General features: G+C 49.3%; 1 protein-coding gene across 1 annotated transcript in view; it reads left to right on the top strand.

Annotated features, from left to right (window-relative positions):
• LOC122919703 (transmembrane 9 superfamily member 2-like) overlaps positions 1-19,890 on the top strand; it is a 129,918-nt gene that overhangs the window by 104,636 nt on the left and 5,392 nt on the right. Inside the window, exons 15-16 of the mRNA XM_044268886.1 lie at positions 3,514-3,625; positions 4,331-4,502. Coding sequence (XP_044124821.1) covers positions 3,514-3,625; positions 4,331-4,502 — 284 coding nt within the window. The remainder of the gene's footprint in view (positions 1-3,513; positions 3,626-4,330; positions 4,503-19,890) is intronic.

Genomic DNA, 19,890 nt, shown 5'->3' with positions numbered 1-19,890 from the left:
GGAAGATCAGAGGCTGGGAAGGGGGGGGTAAGATCAGAGGCTGGGGAAGGGGGGGGAAGATCAAGGGCTGGGGAAGGGGGGGGAAGATCAGAGGCTGGGAAGGGGGGGGAAGATCAGAGGCTGGGGAAGGGGGGGGAAGATCAGAGGCTGGGGAAGGGGGGGGGAAGATCAGAGGCTGGGGAAGGGGGGGGGAAGATCAGAGGCTGGGGAAGGGGGGGGGGAGATCAGAGGCTGGGGAAGGGGGGGGAAGATCAGAGGCTGGGGAAGGGGGGGGGAAGATCAGAGGCTGGGGAAGGGGGGGAAGATCAGAGGCTGGGGAAGGGGGGGGAAGATCAGAGGCTGGGGAAGGGGGGGGAAGATCAGAGGCTGGAAGATCAGAGGGGGGGAGAAGATCAGAGGCTGGGGAAGGGGGGCAGATCAGAGGCTGGGGGAGCACATGAGAGGCTGGCGCCATGGTCAGCTCCCTGCTGTTGTGTGCACTATGCACAGGGCAGCAGGGGAGTGCAAAGTCCTATCACCCTAATAGAGCTCTATTAGGGTGAATAGACAAGGGTTCTAGCCCTTAAGGAGGCCAATAGTTAATAAATAAAAAGTAAAAAAAAATTAAAAAAAATTTAAACACCTACACCTGTGTGCAGCCAGCCTACGCCTACACCTACACCTGTGTGCAGCCAGCCTACGCCTACACCTACACCTGTGTGCAGCCAGCCTACGCCTACACCTACACCTGTGTGCAGCCAGCCTACGCCTACACCTACACCTGTGTGCAGCCAGCCTACGCCTACACCTACACCTGTGTGCAGCCAGCCTACGCCTACACCTACACCTGTGTGCAGCCAGCCTACACCTACACCTGTGTGCAGCCAGCCTACGCCTACACCTACACCTGTGTGCAAGCCAGCCTACGCCTTGACACCTACACCTGTGTGCCAGCCAGCCTACGGCCTACACCTACACCTGTGTGCAGCCAGCCTACGCCTACACCTACACCTGTGTGCAGCCAGGCCTCGCCTAACACCTCACCCTGTGTGCAGCCAGCCTAGCGCCTAACACCTACAACCTGTGTGCCAGTCCGAGCCTACGCCTACACCCTACACCCCTGTGGGTCAGCCAGCCCTACGCCCTACACCTACACCTGTGTGGCAGCCAGCCTAGCGCCTACACCTACACCTAGTGTGCAGCCAGCCTACGGCCTACACCTACACCCTGGGGTTGCAGGCCAGCCTAAGCCTACACCAGTACACCCTGTGGTGTCAGCAAGCCTACGCCTACACCTACACCTGTGGTCGCAGCCAGCCTACGGGCCTTACACCTACCACCTTGTGTGCAGGCCAGCCCTACGCATACACTACACCTGTGTGCAGCCAGCCCTACGCCTACACCTACAACCTGTGTGCAGCCAGCCTACGCCTACACCTACACCTGTTGCAGCCAGCCTCGCCTACACCTACACCTGTGTTGCAGCCAAGCCTAACGCCTACACCTACACCTCGTGTGCAGCCAGCCTACCGCCTACCACTACACCCTGTGTGCAGCCAGCCTACGCCTACACCTACTACCTGTGTGCAGCCAGAGCCTACGCCTACACCTACACCTGTGTTGCAGCCAGCACTACGCCTACACCCTACACCTGTGTGCAGCCAGCCTACGCCTACACCTGTGTGCAGCCAGCCTACGCCTACACCTGTGTGCAGCCAGCTTACACCTACACCTGTGTGCAGCCAGCCTACACCTACACCTGTGTGCAGCCAGCCTACACCTGTGTGCAGCCAGCCTACGCCTACACCTGTGTGCAGCCTGTATTATAGGCTGTACATAAGTATAGGTGGAGGGCATGCTGCTGCAGAACACAAGGGGTGAAACCACTGGCAGTCTATCACTGGGATGGGATGGTGTGTTCCTGCCAGTGGTTTCACCCCTTGTGTTCTGCAGCAGCATGCCCTCCAGGTCTGTCCCCAGCATACTTATGTAGCAGGTGCAGCATGCTCAGTCTCAGGACGGAGTCTAGCTTCTAAGATGGCAACGCCGCCTCCACGTTACCTCTCCCTGTGCACTGCTGCTCCTCCTCTTCGGTCAGAAAAAGGGGGAGGAGGAGGCAGCAGTAGCGAGGGAATATGTGGTAGGCGGCGCCCCTCTTACAACGCACACAGAAGGAGGAAGTTTGGAAGAACTCATAAATAGTGTGGGCAAGTGTGTGGGCATTTTGCAAGCAGGCTGAGCGGGCGCTGAGCGGACTTATTAAACTTCTGAGCTGGGGCCCAATAATTTGTTGCGCGGCCGCTCACTTGCACAGCTTAGAGGGAACACTGGACACCACGGAATTAGAACTGCATCCCCTTCATTCTCATCATCGATGCAGGTCCCAAAGATTAGCACTTCACTGATCATAAAACAGTGGCATATCCTAGAGATATAACATCACTTTACAACATGGTAATGCCCCTTTAATTGATATATGGGAGTACTTTATGAAATTAGTGGTAGATGGAATAAAAAAGTTAATTATCTCAGTGAGGAATTCTATTATGTTAGATACAATTAGCATTAATTAGAATGTTTCATGCAATGCTCTATATTTCAGATTTTGGCCCCTTTTAGACAAGCGGGTGTCACGCTGAGGACTTGCAGCTTGACACCTGGCCTGAACTTCCAGCACTGCCGGGGTCGCATAGCATTATATTGATTTATGATGCTATGTAACCCTTACAGTTCTGGAGTGTATTGGATAACACTGACAGCATTATATCTATTGATAGCAGGGGGCTACAGCTGCAAAGTGATGGCTTATCCTGCATCTTATATCATCTAGCACCCATAAATCTCACATCTGCCCTGGGGGTTCTAGCAAAAAGAACAATAAAGAGCTGCATGTACCGCAGAATGCTGGAATCCATACTGGGAACCAGAAGGACCTAACATTAGGCGGTGTTGGTGCTCGGCCTATGCCTTATCCTTCGATTCCATTTTTCTGTTCCTATACCACAATAGAAAAAGATTAATTCACCGCAGATGTGAATCTTGCCTAAGCCCAACCATAGGACTTGTGTGCGGCGTGGCCGCATAACTGCACAATATAGCCACCTATCTACAGTAAACAGCCATTCATGCATATCTGATCTTTAATATAGTATTTGTGTTACAGCATAACTGTGAAAATACTAGGATCAGTCATCGTTCTGCCTCGCATTCCCTCATCCACACAGTTGGGCACAGCAGGATCAGATTGAGCTCTCATGCAGCCCGTTTGAATTATTGTTTTTCTCCAGCTATTTAGTGCCGACTAGTTAAATCGAGGTTTCCTTTTTCATCTGTATGAAATGCAGCTGTAATCCTCTAAAGCAGCGCTAGATTCTTTAAATTTAAAAGTTTCATGCCTGTGTCCTTTGCTGTATTTCATAGTACAATATTCAGCATAGCTCCATTCTATAGATCTGTGTGCCTCCCATCATGTTAGGAATGTGCGCCTCGTGGATTGTTCTGTGTGCTTTTCACAGTGTGTATTTTGTTTTGTAGCAATCATCAAATGTACTACGCGTTTGGTTTCCTGTTTCTGGTTTTCATTATACTCCTGATAACTTGTTCAGAGGCTACCATCTTGCTTTGTTACTTCCATCTATGCAGAGAGGTACTGATGCCACTTCTAACTTATTTGGGGATTTGATACGTACATTATCTTGGTGTTGCCGTCTTTTTCCTTATAACTGTTTCAGCCTTTTGTATTTTCACTGGACGTGCCAATAAAAAACTTTTTTTTTTAAATTGGACTCCCCAGTTAAAAAAAAAAAAGTTTTGTTTTAGGCTTCATCCACATCTGCATAAGGACCCTCCGGTACTGTGTTCCGACATAGGAGCAAATGATTGGAATTGCCATATGCATCATACCCGAACACCACCAGGTCCCTAATCGCTATAACGGGATCCATCAGGTTTCTGTCATGAAAATATCACTGCTCCTCTGCCAGAACAGAGTACAAAAATGGCTTAACACAGATGATGTAGCCTTACAGGGTTATTCAGCGTGATGTCCCTCACTGCTCCAGGAAGCTTTGGATATAACTTTGTCAACTCTGTGGCTTCTTTGACTATCCAAGAAGAAGCCACCAATGCCTGCACCAGCTAACAGTCCAACAAGGATGCTGTAAGGCTCTGTGTAACATTTTTTTATATATTTTTTTTTTCTCTCCTTATATGATAGATTTTTTTTTTATTTCTGTTACCTTTGAATGGCTATTTGCATCACAAAAACAGCTCCCGGGGCTTTTTGGCTGACAAACCTGTAAAAGAACACAAAAGAAAATTGTCTCATTGAAAATTGTTCCATTTCTTGCAGGATTATCGTTGGTGGTGGCGGTCCTTCCTAACAAGCGGATTCACTGCTGTTTACGTCTTCATCTATGCCGTTCATTATTTCGTCTTTAAGCTTCAAATCACAGGAGCTGCCAGCACCATTTTGTACTTTGGGTACACAATGATCATGGTTTTAATTTTTTTTCTGTTTACAGGTAAGTAGCAATTATACTGAAAATTCCCAGGATTATTTGTCTAATTTCACTGTTCCGGTTCATAAAATATGTGCAAAGGATAGTCAGTGTTATCACCTGGTGTTAGTTGCGAAAAAGGATGTTAAAGGAGTTGTCCACATGTGTAATATTGATGACGTATCCTCAGCATAGGTCATCAATATCAGTTCGGCGGGGGTCCGACGCCCGCCAATCAGCTGTTTGAAGAGAACACAGCACTTATATGAGCACTGCCTTCTCTTCTCTATTTACCTACTTGCCGTTGACATTGCAGCAGCGAGCAGGTGTAATTACAACTCCACAGTCGCATTAACTTGAATAGTAAGGAGCAGTCTATTGAAGTGAATGGGCATGGCGAAGCTGTAATTACACCTGCTTGCTGCAGTCAATGGTTGCAGCACTGCGTTGTTTTCAAAGTGCTGATCGGTGGGGGTGCTGGCCATCTGGCCCCTGCCAATCTGATAATGATTATCTATCCTTAGGATAGGTCATCAATATTACAAAAGCTTACAACCACTTAAACTTTTTCACCACCCTAGAGGGTGAAAGAAAAAAGAAGGATGGTAAGTAGTGCTATTCCAGGGATTTCCTGAGAGCACCGAGGGGGCTCCACAAAGCCAGAGAGTTTGCAAAGTTCTAAATATGATATAAACTATAAAGAAAGATGGATATGTAAAACAGTTAAAAAAAAGCAATTATAAAAATTGTATATAAAAACAGATATACATCAGCCTTGGTACCATATTTTGTCACAATTGTGACTGCTGATGGATAAAATGTATGTACAATTGCAATGGTAAAGGACTTACTTTACCGGGGAGGAAAGTAAAGGATAAACTCAATACACCAATACTTGCACCTCCCCTGCCGAGGTCGCCTTTAGTTCGGGAGTATGGCTTCTAGGTCCCCAAACGAGAACATTGGGGTTCCTGGATATAAAAGAAGTCTTTATTTCTGATTGAAAATCTTGACGCGTTTTGGGATAAGCATTCCTTTATCAAGAACATGAATAAAAAGCTGGTGTGACAAACTTTATATAGGAGAACAGAAGCACATAGTTAACAGTCAGGTGGTTGGAAGGGGCCGGCCCTATCTGACCTCACTTCCTGGTACTCCACAAATAATGAATTGGCTTATGTGATTAATAAAATCAATTTGAAATCTAGTGTAGGGGGTGGAGTTTTATGCGTTCCAGGGTGGGATGCATGGGAGAGAACTTAGTCTTAAATTGTATATATTTCACACCTAGGGGACACCTACCCTAAGAGAGGTCGGTGTGCAGTCCCAGTGATATTTTTGGGCTTCTCTGGGGGGGGGGGGGGTCTTGCGCTGTCTCTAATAGAGCAGGAGTGTTAGATAGCCGCATGCACAACTTTTTAAACTGTTTTACATATCCGTCTTTCTTTATTGTTTATATCATATTTAGAACTTTGTAAACACTGTGGCTTTGTGGTGCTCCCAGGAAATCCCTGGAATAACACTGCTTACCGTCCTTCTTTTTTCTTTCACCCTATCAAATCCACAGTTCACTGGTGTGTGCAGATTTTTACGGTTTGGGGAGCTGCCTTACGTTTCTTCTTCCACGGTCTACCACTTCCATCCCTTGGTGACATCCCTTGGCGCTTCCCACCACATTCCCCCTCCCATTTTTCTTATTCCACTTCCATTCACCTAACTTATTTTTTCGTTTTTCTTTTACCTACAACACCCTAGAGGACAGCCTTTGTGCAATATGTCTCTGTATCTGGGGTCTATAGTGGTAGACATGGCTGTTGCTGGGTAGTTAAAGAGGACCCGTCACCTCTCCTGACACGCCTGTTTTAAAGAGGACCTTTCATGGGTCCGGACTTTGTTAACTAAGTAGCAGGACACGTAGAGCGGCGCCCAGGGATCTCCCTGCACTTACTATTATATCTGGGCGCTGCTCTGTTTGCCCTCTGTGTCCCCCGTTACCGTCTCCCGTGCTGTATGCTTATTACTACTATCGGAACACCAGGGAGGAGACATCAGCTTTTCTCCCTGGTGTTCCGATAGAAACCACCCAGAAATGACCCCATTTTAGAAACTACACCCCTCAAGGTATTCAAAACTGATTTTACAAACTTTGTTAACCCTTTAGGTGTTCCACAACAAATAATGGAAAATAGAGATGGCATTTCAGAATTTCACTTTTTTGGCAGATTTTCAATTTTAATAAAAAAAAATTCCAGTTTCAAAGCAAGGGTTAACAGCCAAACAAAACTCAATATTTATGGCCCTGATTCTGTAGTTTACAGAAACACCTCATTTGTGGTCGTAAACTGCTGTATTTGCACACAGTATTGCGCAGAAGGAAAGGAACGCAGTAACAAGATTTTTGTGGACTCGCCTGTAAAATCTTTCTCGCTGAGTTATCATTGGGTGATAACCCAACGGTGCCAAAACAGCTTATTTTTTTTTTTTTGTTTTGTTACCTTGCCTCAAAAAGTGTAATATAGAGCAACCAAAAATTTCTACTCTAAGGGTGCATCAGGGGGGCTTCAAATGTGACATGGTGTCAAAAAAACAGTCCAGCAAAATCTGCTTTCCTAAAAACATTTCTCGCTATTTCTCGTTATTATTGGGGGACACAGGACCGTGGGTATAGCTTGCTGCTGCAACTAGGAGGCGACACTAGGCTAGAACTGTTAACTCCTCCCCTGCAGGCTATACCCCCTCCAGCCAGGAGAGAGCATATCAGTTTGCGCCAAAGCAGTAGGTGTAGGAGAAAGAAACGAGAAGAATAAAAATATGCAACAAACGCCAGTGTTCCGAACAAAACTAAGGACGCAACCTGGCATCGCTAAACATTAGCGTCAAAAGGAAATATCCATACTAGGTGGGTGCTTTGTCTCCCAATGAAAACTCGGTGAGAGAGATTTTACAGGCGAGTCCACAAAAATTTAGTTTTCTCGCTAGTTCTCATTGGGGGACACAGGACCGTGGGATGTCCCAAAGCAGTCCATAGGGAGGGAAGAGCCCACACCCATGTAAAAAACGCCCTCATAGAATCTCAGGACACTGCTGTCTGCAAGACCTTGCAGCCCAAGGCAGCATCCACCGATGCGAAAGAGTGCACCTGGTAGAACTTGGTGAACGTGTGCAAGGAGGACCAAGTCGCCGCCTTGCACAGTTGGGGAGCCGAAGCCCGGTGACAGCAAGCCCAAGAAGCGCTCAACCGCCCTGGTTGAATGAGCCGTGACGCTGAGGGGCGGAACCTTGTCCCAGAAGTGGTACGCCTTGGTGATGGTCGAACGAATCCACCTAGCGATCGTCACCTTGGAGGCCGCCAAGCCCTTGCGAGGGCCTTCAGGAATGACGAGCAAGGCGTCCGTACGCCGGAAGGAGCTGGTGACAGATAAATAAATCTTCTGTGCCTGCACCACGTCAAGCCAATAAATGGAGAGCACGCTCTCGAGGATGTGATTGAGAAGGGCAAAACGAAGGGAGAACAATATCTTCGTTAAGATGAAAGGCCGAAACTGAAAAGAAGGTATCGGGCGAAGCACCGCCTTGTCCAGGTGCAGAATTAGAAAGGGCTCCTTACAAGAAAGCGCTGCTAATTCCGAAACCCGCCTAATGGACGTGATGGCCACTAGTAATGTCACCTTCCTGGAGAGCAAACAGGGCGACTCTGAGTGGAGAGGCTTGAAGGGGGCTGATTGTAGTGCCCCCAGTACAAAGTTTAAGTCCCACGTGCGGACCGGATGATGATAGGGGGGGGGGGGGGGCGGTGTGAGCTACCTCCTGAAGGAAGGTCTTAACCAGACCCTTCAAGGCCAAGGGGCGCTGGAAAAAAAAATCAACAGCTCAGAGACTTGACCAAAATACAAACCTGCTTGCAAGGAGGAAAGAACGATGGGCAGCGAGAACCGCATAGGGGGAAGGTTACGTTCCTCGCAAAACCGCAGGAAAGAAAGCCAAGTCCTATAATAAATCTTGGACGATGCTGACTTCCTGTCTCTGATCATGGTGCTGAATCCTCGTTTCTTCAGAATGGTGGTCTCAACAGCCACGCCGTCAAACAAAGCGACTGTAAATTCTGGTAGAAGACACGGCCCTGAGAGAGATGGGTCGCGCTACGTCTGCCAGAAGAAAGAATATGTCGGAGTACCACGCTCGACGAAGCCAATCTGGTGCGATGAGGATCGTCTGGATTCTGCGCAAGAGCCAGGGTAGGAGAGGAATGGGAGGGAATGCATACAGCAGGGCGAACCCGTCCCATGGCGCTACCAACGCGTCTATGGAGTATGCCTTGTAGTCCCTTGTGCGTGAGAAGAAGACTGGAAGTTTGTGGTTGAGCCTGGAAGCCATCAAGTCCACATCCGGTCGGCCCCCAACTGAGACAGATGGCCTCACCTCCAGATGCAGAGACCACTCCCCTGGGTCCGTGGTCGTCCGACTGAGGTAATCCGCTGTCCAATTCTCCACTCCCGGGATAAAGATCACTGAAAGAGCTGGCACATGTTTCTCTGCCATCCATCGTAGGATCTTGGCTGACTCCTCCATCACTGCTTGACTGCGGGTTCCGCCCTGGTGATTTATATATGCCACAGCCGTGGCGTTGTCCGACTGGATTCTGATCGGCAGGCCTCTCAGGAGGGGGGGTCCAATATAGGAGGGACAGGTGAATGGCCCGGAGTTCCAGGATGTTGATGGGCAGTTTGGATTCCGATAGAGACCATACGCCCTGAACTGTTTGACGTGGGAAAACTCTGCCCCACCCCTGGTGCCAAACCAAAGGGAAGGGCGACGAACTGGTAAAGAAGGGAGCCTATGGCATAGCGGAGAAACCGCTGATGCATCGGGGCAATGGGGACGTGTAAGTACACGTCCTGGATTTCTATTGAGGAAAGAAATTCGCCTCAGTCCAGAGAAGCAATCGCGGAGCAAAGGGACTCCATCCTGAAATGTTGAGTCCGGAGGAACCGGTTCAGAAACTTGAGGTCTAAGACCGGGCGAACTTGACCCTTCCTCCTTTGGAACCACAAACAGGTTTGAGTAATAACCTGTGAATTGTTCCAATGGGGGAACTGGGACGATTACTCCCCGAGTGAATGGCATTTTGATGGGCAGAGAAAAGGCTACTGCCCGGGCCAGATCTGTGGGTCGACGAGAAAGAAAAAGGTGTTCCGGAGGGATCGAAGAAATTTTGATCTTGTAACCGGAGGTTACACTTCTAGAACCCACGCGTCTGATATGTGGGTCCGCCAGACCTCCTGAAACAGGAAGAGACAACCCCCCCCCCCCCCCCCACCCGTGAGGATGGGGGCGCCCCTTCATGCTGAGGACTGCTTTTTGGCAGAAGAAATAGTGGGCTTTGCTCGCTGCTGCCAGGCTGGCCGAGTACGGAGGAAAGTCTTTTTCTGCTGGCCCCGCGTGGTTGAACCATAGTCGGGGCCTGTTGCTCGTCTAGTAGCCGAGAAACAGCGGAAGGAATGAGCGCCAGCGTTTGAGGCTTTAGTGCGGAAGGAGCGCTTGGACCACCCTTGTGGGAGGAGAGTACTCTTTCCTTCCGTGGCCTCAGAAATGATTTAATCTAGTCTGGTTCCAAACAACCGGGACCCTGAAAAAGGAAGGCGTGTGAGGGAGCGCTTTGATGAAGGGTCTGCAGTCCAGACCTTAAGCCACAACTCGCGTCTCTAGGATACTGCGAGGGCAGATGAGTGGGCTACTAGAGTGCCTGCATCAAGGGAAGCCTCACAAAGATACTTCCCTGCCAGCGAGATTCGGCATGCTAAGGATTTGAGCTCCTCCCTAAGGACACCTGATTCCAAGTCCTGCTCCAGGCGGAGTGCCCACTCCCACACTGCTTTAGTTACCCAGGCTGAAGCAAATATGGGGCGACCTGCTGAACCGCTTGCTGCAAAAAGAGACTTGGAGAAGGATTCCATGTGGCGGTCTACTGGGTCTTGAAGGGATTAGCCGTCAGCCAACGGAATGGCGGTATGTTTGGCCAGACGGGCGACGGGAGGGTCCACCTTCGGTGGAGAGGACCATTTTCGACAATGAGCCTGCGGAGGAGATGGCCGCCCCCTGTGTCTCGGTGGGCATCGTAAGCCCTCCCTTCAGGCAGGGTTTTTTGCGGCCTACTTTCTGTAGAGGCCTCAGCCTTGATTTTAATGTGTGGCCGGACGGGGGGGCGCCGACCTCGGCTGGCGGAATGTAAAGGTGGCGCTACCCGTCTCGGGTTAGCGCGCGCCTAAGGGGAGTGCCCGGAGACGCTGCGGGCCGACCCCGCTTGTCAGCGCGGGATGGCAAAAAAATTAACCCCTTCAGTTAGGGGTTCGTCCTGGATCCTGATGGTGGTGCGATGCTGCCCGCAAAGTATGGGCCCCTTTAACCCCTGATTTGCTGCACGGGAGGAAATACTGCTGCCAATGATAACCAGCCGGCTCAGTGCCTAGTTAACCCTGTAAGTGCCACCAACCTTGCTGCCCTTATTATGGGATGGGACCCTTGTATTGGGTGTGCAAGGGAAGGGGGTTCCAGGGGGGGATACTTGGTTTACTCACCCCATCTTCATCCTCTTCTCTTCACCCTCCCTAAGTGGACCCGCAGGGTCACGTCTTCCAGGAGGTTCACCTCCTCAGCAGCTGGCACCGGAATGGCGGGAGGGTCTTGTATTCTGGCGGCCTTAGGGGACCCTTTGGCTGGCGGGAAGCAGGGGAGCTGTGCTGCCCTGGATCCTCCTTTTTGCTTCTGTGGGGAGTTCGAGCGGTGAGGGAATCGGACACCGGCCTTGCTCCCCGGGATAACAGAGAGGCTGGGCGACTCTGTTTCCCAAACCTAAAAGGGAAAAAGAAAAAATCTAAAAATCAAATGAAAAAGCCACCCTGCTTAAAGGGTTTCTATCATCAGAAATTCTGTTATGTAGCTGTGTGACATTAGCAATGTGCTAATATCAGCAGTACATAAGTGTTCTTTATACTTTTGTCCCTGCCGCCGTTCTCCTAAAAAACACACTTTTTAAAAAATATGCTTATGAGCCTCTAGGTGCTATGAGGACGCGCTCCTGATGCCGGCTTCCTCACTTTGGCGTAGAATACAGAAGTGGACGGCGCAGGCGCGGGATTTCTTCAGCGATCCAGCTAACTGATGTCACTCAAGAGGAGCGGGGCGGGCTAAACTGAGGACCTGGGCGGGATAAATGGTTAGTAGACCGAGCCTCTAGGTGCTGAATCAATGCCCTCATAGCACCTAGAGGCTCATTAGCATATATATACATATATACATACATTTTTTTTTTTTTAGGAGAATGGCGGCAGGGACAAAAGTATTAAGCACACTGTTATGGACTGCTGACATTAGCACATCGCTAATGTCAGTTAGCTACATAACAGAATTTCTGATTATAGAAACCCTTTAAGGCAGGGAGGTCTGCCTCCTAAGGACACTAAGCTAAAACGGATATGCTCTCTCCTGGCTGTAGGGGTTATAGCCTGCAGGGGAGGAGTTAAAAGTTCTAGCCTAGTGTTGCCTCCTAGGGGCAGCAGCAAGCTTTACCCATGGTCCTGTGTCCCCCAATGATAACGAGCGAGAAATGTTTTTTGGAAGGCAGATTTTGCTGGACTGGTTTTTTGACACCATTTCACATTTGAAGCCCCCCTGATGCACCCTTAGAGTAGAAATTTTTGGTTGCTCTATATTACACTTTTTGAGGCAAGGTAACAAAAAAAATTTAACAAAAAAAAAAAGCAGTTTTGGCACAGTTTTTATTTTTTTTGTTATTTACAACATTCATCTGACAGGTTTGATCACGAGGTATTTTTATAGAGCAGGTTGTTACGGACACGACAATACCAAATATGTCGGCGCATGCAGCAGGGTTCCGGCTATCAGTGATTGCCGGAACACTGCCGTGGATCAGGCGGGCGCGTCTCCTGCACCCGCCCGATCACAGGTCTGTAAGTCACGGACATCTGCGCCGTACATGTACAGCGCAGGTTCTTAAAGGGTTAATAGCTTCATGCATTCCCCATGTAATAGCAATAATGGAGCATCAATTCTTACGGCTCTATGTTGTGCCATTCCTTTATTATCTCTACTAGAAGCTATTAATGAATTGCTATTAGCCTTCAGTAAGGGTACAGAGGGGAGGTAACCAGTTGGGGGGTGTACCTGCACAGACTCATTCAGTCTTTTCAGTCTATGCATCTCCCATTCCTTCCACAGCTATCCTAGATGCCGGGCATCTCCCATTCCTTCCACAGCTATCCTAGATGCCGGGCATCTCCCATTCCTTCCACAGCTATCCTAGATGCCGGGCATCTCCCATTCCTTCCACAGCTATCCTAGATGCCGGGCATCTCCCATTCCTTCCACAGCTATCCTAGATGCCGGGCATCTCCCATTCCTTCCACAGCTATCCTAGCTGCCGGGCATCTCCCATTCCTTCCATAGCTCTCCTAGAGGCCGGGCATCTCCCATTCCTTCCACAGCTATCCTAGATGCCGGGCATCTCCCATTCCTTCCACAGCTCTCCTAGATGCCGGGCATCTCCCATTCCTTCCACAGCTATCCTAGCTGCCGGGCATCTCCCATTCCTTCCATAGCTCTCCTAGAGGCCGGGCATCTCCCATTCCTTCCACAGCTCTCCTAGATGCCGGGCATCTCCCATTCCTTCCACAGCTCTCCTAGATGCCGGGCATCTCCCATTCCTTCCACAGCTCTCCTAGATGCCGGGCATCTCCCATTCCTTCCACAGCTCTCCTAGATGCCGGGCATCTCCCATTCCTTCCACAGCTCTCCTAGATGCCGGGCATCTCCCATTCCTTCCACAGCTCTCCTAGATGCCGGGCATCTCCCATTCCTTCCACAGCTCTCCTAGATGCCGGGCATCTCCCATTCCTTCCACAGCTCTCCTAGATGCTGGGCATCTCCCATTCCTCCCACAGCTCTCCTAGATGCTGGGCATCTCCCATTCCTCCCACAGCTCTCCTAGATGCCGGGCATCTCCGATTCCTCCCACAGCTCTCTTGAATGCCAGGCATTCCCCATTCCTTCCACAGCCCTCTTGAATGCCAGGCATCCCCCATTCCTTCCACAGCTCTCCTAGATGTGGGGCATTCCCCCATTCCTTCCACAGCTATCCTAGATGCCGGGCATCTCCCATTCCTTCCACAGCTATCCTAGATGCCGGGCATCTCCCATTCCTTCCACAGCTATCCTAGATGCCGGGCATCTCCCATTCCTTCCACAGCTATCCTAGATGCCGGGCATCTCCCATTCCTTCCACAGCTATCCTAGATGCCGGGCATCTCCCATTCCTTCCACAGCTATCCTAGATGCCGGGCATCTCCCATTCCTTCCACAGCTATCCTAGATGCCGGGCATCTCCCATTCCTTCCACAGCTATCCTAGATGCCGGGCATCTCCCATTCCTTCCACAGCTATCCTAGCTGCCGGGCATCTCCCATTCCTTCCATAGCTCTCCTAGAGGCCGGGCATCTCCCATTCCTTCCACAGCTCTCCTAGATGCCGGGCATCTCCCATTCCTTCCACAGCTCTCCTAGATGCCGGGCATCTCCCATTCCTTCCACAGCTATCCTAGCTGCCGGGCATCTCCCATTCCTTCCATAGCTCTCCTAGAGGCCGGGCATCTCCCATTCCTTCCACAGCTCTCCTAGATGCCGGGCATCTCCCATTCCTTCCACAGCTCTCCTAGATGCCGGGCATCTCCCATTCCTTCCACAGCTCTCCTAGATGCCGGGCATCTCCCATTCCTTCCACAGCTCTCCTAGATGCCGGGCATCTCCCATTCCTTCCACAGCTCTCCTAGATGCCGGGCATCTCCCATTCCTTCCACAGCTCTCCTGGATGCCGGGCATCTCCCATTCCTTCCACAGCTCTCCTAGATGCCGGGCATCTCCCATTCCTTCCACAGCTCTCCTAGATGCTGGGCATCTCCCATTCCTCCCACAGCTCTCCTAGATGCTGGGCATCTCCCATTCCTCCCACAGCTCTCCTAGATGCCGGGCATCTCCGATTCCTCCCACAGCTCTCTTGAATGCCAGGCATTCCCCATTCCTTCCACAGCTCTCCTAGATGTGGGGCATTCCCCCATTCCTTCCACAGCTATCCTAGATGCCGGGCATCTCCCATTCCTTCCACAGCTATCCTAGATGCCGGGCATCTCCCATTCCTTCCACAGCTATCCTAGATGCCGGGCATCTCCCATTCCTTCCACAGCTATCCTAGATGCCGGGCATCTCCCATTCCTTCCACAGCTATCCTAGATGCCGGGCATCTCCCATTCCTTCCACAGCTATCCTAGATGCCGGGCATCTCCCATTCCTTCCACAGCTATCCTAGATGCCGGGCATCTCCCATTCCTTCCACAGCTATCCTAGATGCCGGGCATCTCCCATTCCTTCCACAGCTATCCTAGATGCCGGGCATCTCCCATTCCTTCCACAGCTCTCCTAGATGCCGGGCATCTCCCATTCCTTCCACAGCTCTCCTAGATGCCGGGCATCTCCCATTCCTTCCACAGCTCTCCTAGATGCCGGGCATCTCCCATTCCTTCCACAGCTCTCCTAGATGCCGGGCATCTCCCATTCCTTCCACAGCTCTCCTAGATGCCGGGCAATCTCCCATTCCTTCCACAGCTCTCCTAGATGCCGGGCATCTCCCATTCCTTCCACAGCTCTCCTAGATGCCGGGCATCTCCCATTCCTTCCACAGCTCTCCTAGATGCCGGGCATCTCCCATTCCTTCCACAGCTCTCCTAGATGCCGGGCATCTCCCATTCCTTCCACAGCTCTCCTAGATGCCGGGCATCTCCCATTCCTTCCACAGCTCTCCTAGATGCCGGGCATCTCCCATTCCTTCCACAGCTCTCCTAGATGCCGGGCATCTCCCATTCCTTCCACAGCTCTCCTAGATGCCGGGCATCTCCCATTCCTTCCACAGCTCTCCTAGATGCCGGGCATCTCCCATTCCTTCCACAGCTCTCCTAGATGCCGGGCATCTCCCATTCCTTCCACAGCTCTCCTAGATGCCGGGCATCTCCCATTCCTTCCACAGCTCTCCTAGATGCCGGGCATCTCCCATTCCTTCCACAGCTCTCCTAGATGCCGGGCATCTCCCATTCCTTCCACAGCTCTCCTAGATGCCGGGCATCTCCCATTCCTTCCACAGCTCTCCTAGATGCCGGGCATCTCCCATTCCTTCCACAGCTCTCCTAGATGCCGGGCATCTCCCATTCCTTCCACAGCTCTCCTAGATGCCGGGCATCTCCCATTCCTTCCACAGCTCTCCTAGATGCCGGGCATCTCCCATTCCTTCCACAGCTCTCCTAGATGCCGGGCATCTCCCATTCCTTCCACAGCTCTCCTAGATGCCGGGCATCTCCCATTCCTTCCACAGCTCTCCTAGATGCCGGGCATCTCCCATTCCTTCCACAGCTCTCCTAGATGCCGGGCATCTCCCATTCCTTCCACAGCTCTCCTAGATGCCGGGCATCTCCCATTCCTTCCACAGCTCTCCTAGATGCCGGGCATCTCCCATTCCTTCCACAGCTCTCCTAGATGCCGGGCATCTCCCATTCCTTCCACAGCTCTCCTAGATGCCGGGCATCTCCCATTCCTTCCACAGCTCTCCTAGATGCCGGGCATCTCCCATTCCTTCCACAGCTCTCCTAGATGCCGGGCATCTCCCATTCCTTCCACAGCTCTCCTAGATGCCGGGCATCTCCCATTCCTTCCACAGCTCTCCTAGATGCCGGGCATCTCCCATTCCTTCCACAGCTCTCCTAGATGCCGGGCATCTCCCATTCCTTCCACAGCTCTCCTAGATGCCGGGCATCTCCCATTCCTTCCACAGCTCTCCTAGATGCCGGGCATCTCCCATTCCTTCCACAGCTCTCCTAGATGCCGGGCATCTCCCATTCCTTCCACAGCTCTCCTAGATGCCGGGCATCTCCCATTCCTTCCACAGCTCTCCTAGATGCCGGGCATCTCCCATTCCTTCCACAGCTCTCCTGGCTATTGGTGACAGTCAAATCAATAGGAACAGCGAAGTTGGTATAGGTGTTATAAACTGAAAGTATACTTTTAAGAATGTTTCAGCCACAGTTATCTAAATATAAAATGATTCGTGCAAGGGGATTTTTTATTTTTTTTAATGTATTCTTTTGCCTTTTCTGTTTCGCTGGGCGCCTGTCATTGACACCAGTGGGAAGATTTCCTTTTTTCATACCCACCATCATCCACTCTGTTTATACAGCAAGGTGTTTAGCTAAAAGCAAGCCCGCTGGTGAAATAGATTCAGTTGCTGTGACTACTGGTTCCTATTCGGAAGCACAGTAAATATTTGCATACAAAGCCAATTTTGTCTCTGTAGCCGCCTGTAAAACAATTGCCGCCCGTCTTCTGGAGCACAAGAAAGCCCATTTCACGGGGAAAAAATGTAAATGAATTAATTCCAATCTGCTCCGAAAATGCAGCGAGGCAGTTGTCTGCACGTGTGTGTTTTCACTTTCCTAATGTATGTTTAGACAGATCCAACCTTAAGCTCTGCTAATTTACTGCTCATTCTGCCAGCGTCTCAAACTGAGTGGGAAACATTTACAGAATTTCCCTTTATATTACCGCGAATGAGAGTAGATTACCGCTTTTGCAGGTTTTTACTGAAACGCTGCACTTAAAGAATTTTCCTTTATCTTTTTAAGGCTGAGTATATATTGCCGTGCTTGAGTCGAGAATGAAAGAATGCCACTTTCAGCCTTAAGAAGAAGAAGCATTATTTAGTTTTTCCGGTTTGTTTTCTATCAAGGACATTTGATCTTTTCTTTTGTCCTTTTCCATTTTAGATTCCTCTCATTCCATTTTTAAACAGTATGTTAACCCTTTCACGTCTGCAATCTGTATATATACGTGATAGCTGCACATACCCCGTGCAGCTACCACGTATATATACGTTCTGGCAGCTCTTTAATCCAAGCGCTGCAAAACGCTTGGATTAAAGCTTCTGCCCCTGCCCTGTATGCTGTCACGGACAGCATACAGTGCAGTAATGCCGGCAAGGGACCAATCAGAGTGGCCCCTTGCCGGCAATCGATCCGATTGGTTAGTCTGTGCAGACTAACCAATCGGATCGCGGCAGCGTTAAAATGCCGGTTTCAGGCTCTGATCTGCGCTCTGCAGATCAGAGCCTGAAATCGGTAAGGTGTCCTCGTGCCCCCCGATCCTCCAAGCCTTTGGTGTGCCCCTCTGGGGTCCCCCCCATCTGTGCCCCGCTGACCTGTGCCACGGAGATCTGTGCCTCCTGCGCAGCTGCGCTGATCTCCTTCCTGCCCTGATGCGGTCCGCCCCCTGCATTCATTTTCTGGCCGCCGGCGCCCCCCCCCCCCCGCGGTTGCGGCATCCATCGGGTTAACAGAGGGAGGGGGCTCCCCCTCTCCACCATCGGGGCTGCAGCGCTGTGATTGCAGCGCCCGATGGTTGCCATGGCAACCGGACGCTTTGCAAAAGCGTCCGGTTGCCATGGCAAAGGCGTCCAGTGCTGCCACCTACAGGCAGTCTGGAAGTATTTGCAAGAGCATTGCAAAGTATAGTACAACTATCAGCCCCACTGGATCTTAAAGATCCAAGAGGGAACTGATAAAAAAAAGTGAAAATAATAAAAGTAAAAATAAATCAATAAATAAATAAAAATGTAAAAAAAAAAAGACATTGCCTTTTCCTATGAAAAAATGAAAAAATAAAATAAAATACACATATTAGGTGTCACCGCGTCCGTAACGACCGTCTCTATAAATATATCACGTGATGGACCCCGTCCGATAAACACCATAAAAATAAATTTTAAAAAAACTGTGCCAAAAAAGCTATTTTTGTCACCTTACATCACAAAAAGTGCAACAGCAAGCGATCAAAAAGGCTTATGACCCCCAAAATAGTATCAATCAAACCATCACTTCGTCCCGCAAAAAATGATACCCTATTTAAGACAATCGCCCAGAAAATAAAAAAGCTATGGCTCTCAGACTATAGAGACACTAAAACATCATTTTTTTGGTTTCAGAAATGCTATTATTGTGTAAAACTTAAATAAATAAGAAAAAGTATACATATTAGGTATTGCCACGTCCGTAACGATCTTCTCTATAAAACTATCACATGACCTAACTCCTCAGATGAACGCTGTGAAAATAAATAAATGAAAACAACTGTTCCAAAACAGCCCATTTTTGGGTCACCTTGCCCCATAAAGTGTAATAATGAATGATCAAAAAATCCTATGTACCCAAAAATGATACCAATAAAAACCTCAACACTTTCTGCAAAAAACGAGCCCCTGCACAAGACGATCGGCAAAAAAATAAAAAACATATGGCGTTCAGAAAACCAATCCAGCACAATCTGCCTTCCAAAAACCGTATGGCATTCCTTTCCTTCTGCGCCCTGCCACATGTGGGGTGTTTCTGTAAACCGCGGAATCAGGGTAATAAATATTGAGTTTTTTTTGGCTGTTAACCCTCAATGTGTTAAAGAAAAAAAATATATAAAATGGAAAATCTGCCAAAAAAGTGAAATTTTAAAATTTCTTCTCCATTTTCCTTTAATTCTTGTGGAACGCCTAAAGGGTTAACAAAGTTTGTAAAAATCAGTTTTGAGTAACTTGAGGGGTGTAGTTTCTATAATGGGGTCATTTATGGGGGTTTCCACTATGTAAGCCTCACAAAGGGACTTCAAACCTGAACTGGTCCTTAAAAAGTGGGTTTTGGAAATTTTCTTAAAAATTGTAAGAATTGCTTACTTCTAAACCTTCTAAGGTCCTAAAAAAATAAAATGACATTTCCAAAATGATGCCAACATAAAGTAGACATATGGGGAATGTTAAGTAATAAATATTTTATTAGGTATCACTTTCTGTTTTAGACGCAGAGAAATGGAAATTTGGAAAATTGTGAATTTTTCCTAATTTTTGGTAAATTTGGGATTTTTTCATAAATAAAGGTGAAATATATTGACTCAAATATATGACTATCATGAAGTACAATGTGTCACGAGAAAACAATCTCAGAATGGCGTGGATAAGTAAAAGTGTTCCAAAGCTATTACCACATAAAGTGACGCATGTCAGATTTGTACATTTTGACCTGGACATTGGGGCATCAATGACCCTTGGTCATGAAAGGGTTAAAGATCTTACAAGATAACAGCAGTGCAAGTCTACTGTATGTGCCGATCACCGAACCGCTCGTTCATCAAGTGAAATGATCATTAGTGCAGGCACCTAAATTATGGTTTCTGGCCAGCAGATCGTACAGTCTACACGGCGATCTGCGGCCCAGAAACAATGCAGCTGTATGAGGACGTGTGACTGCTCCATGTAAATGCAGTTC

Source organism: Bufo gargarizans, chromosome 9, assembly GCF_014858855.1.
Source record: "Bufo gargarizans isolate SCDJY-AF-19 chromosome 9, ASM1485885v1, whole genome shotgun sequence".
Classification (NCBI taxonomy): domain Eukaryota; kingdom Metazoa; phylum Chordata; class Amphibia; order Anura; family Bufonidae; genus Bufo; species Bufo gargarizans.
Note: the sequence above shows the minus strand (reverse complement) of the source record. Positions and strands in the feature narration are given on the sequence as shown.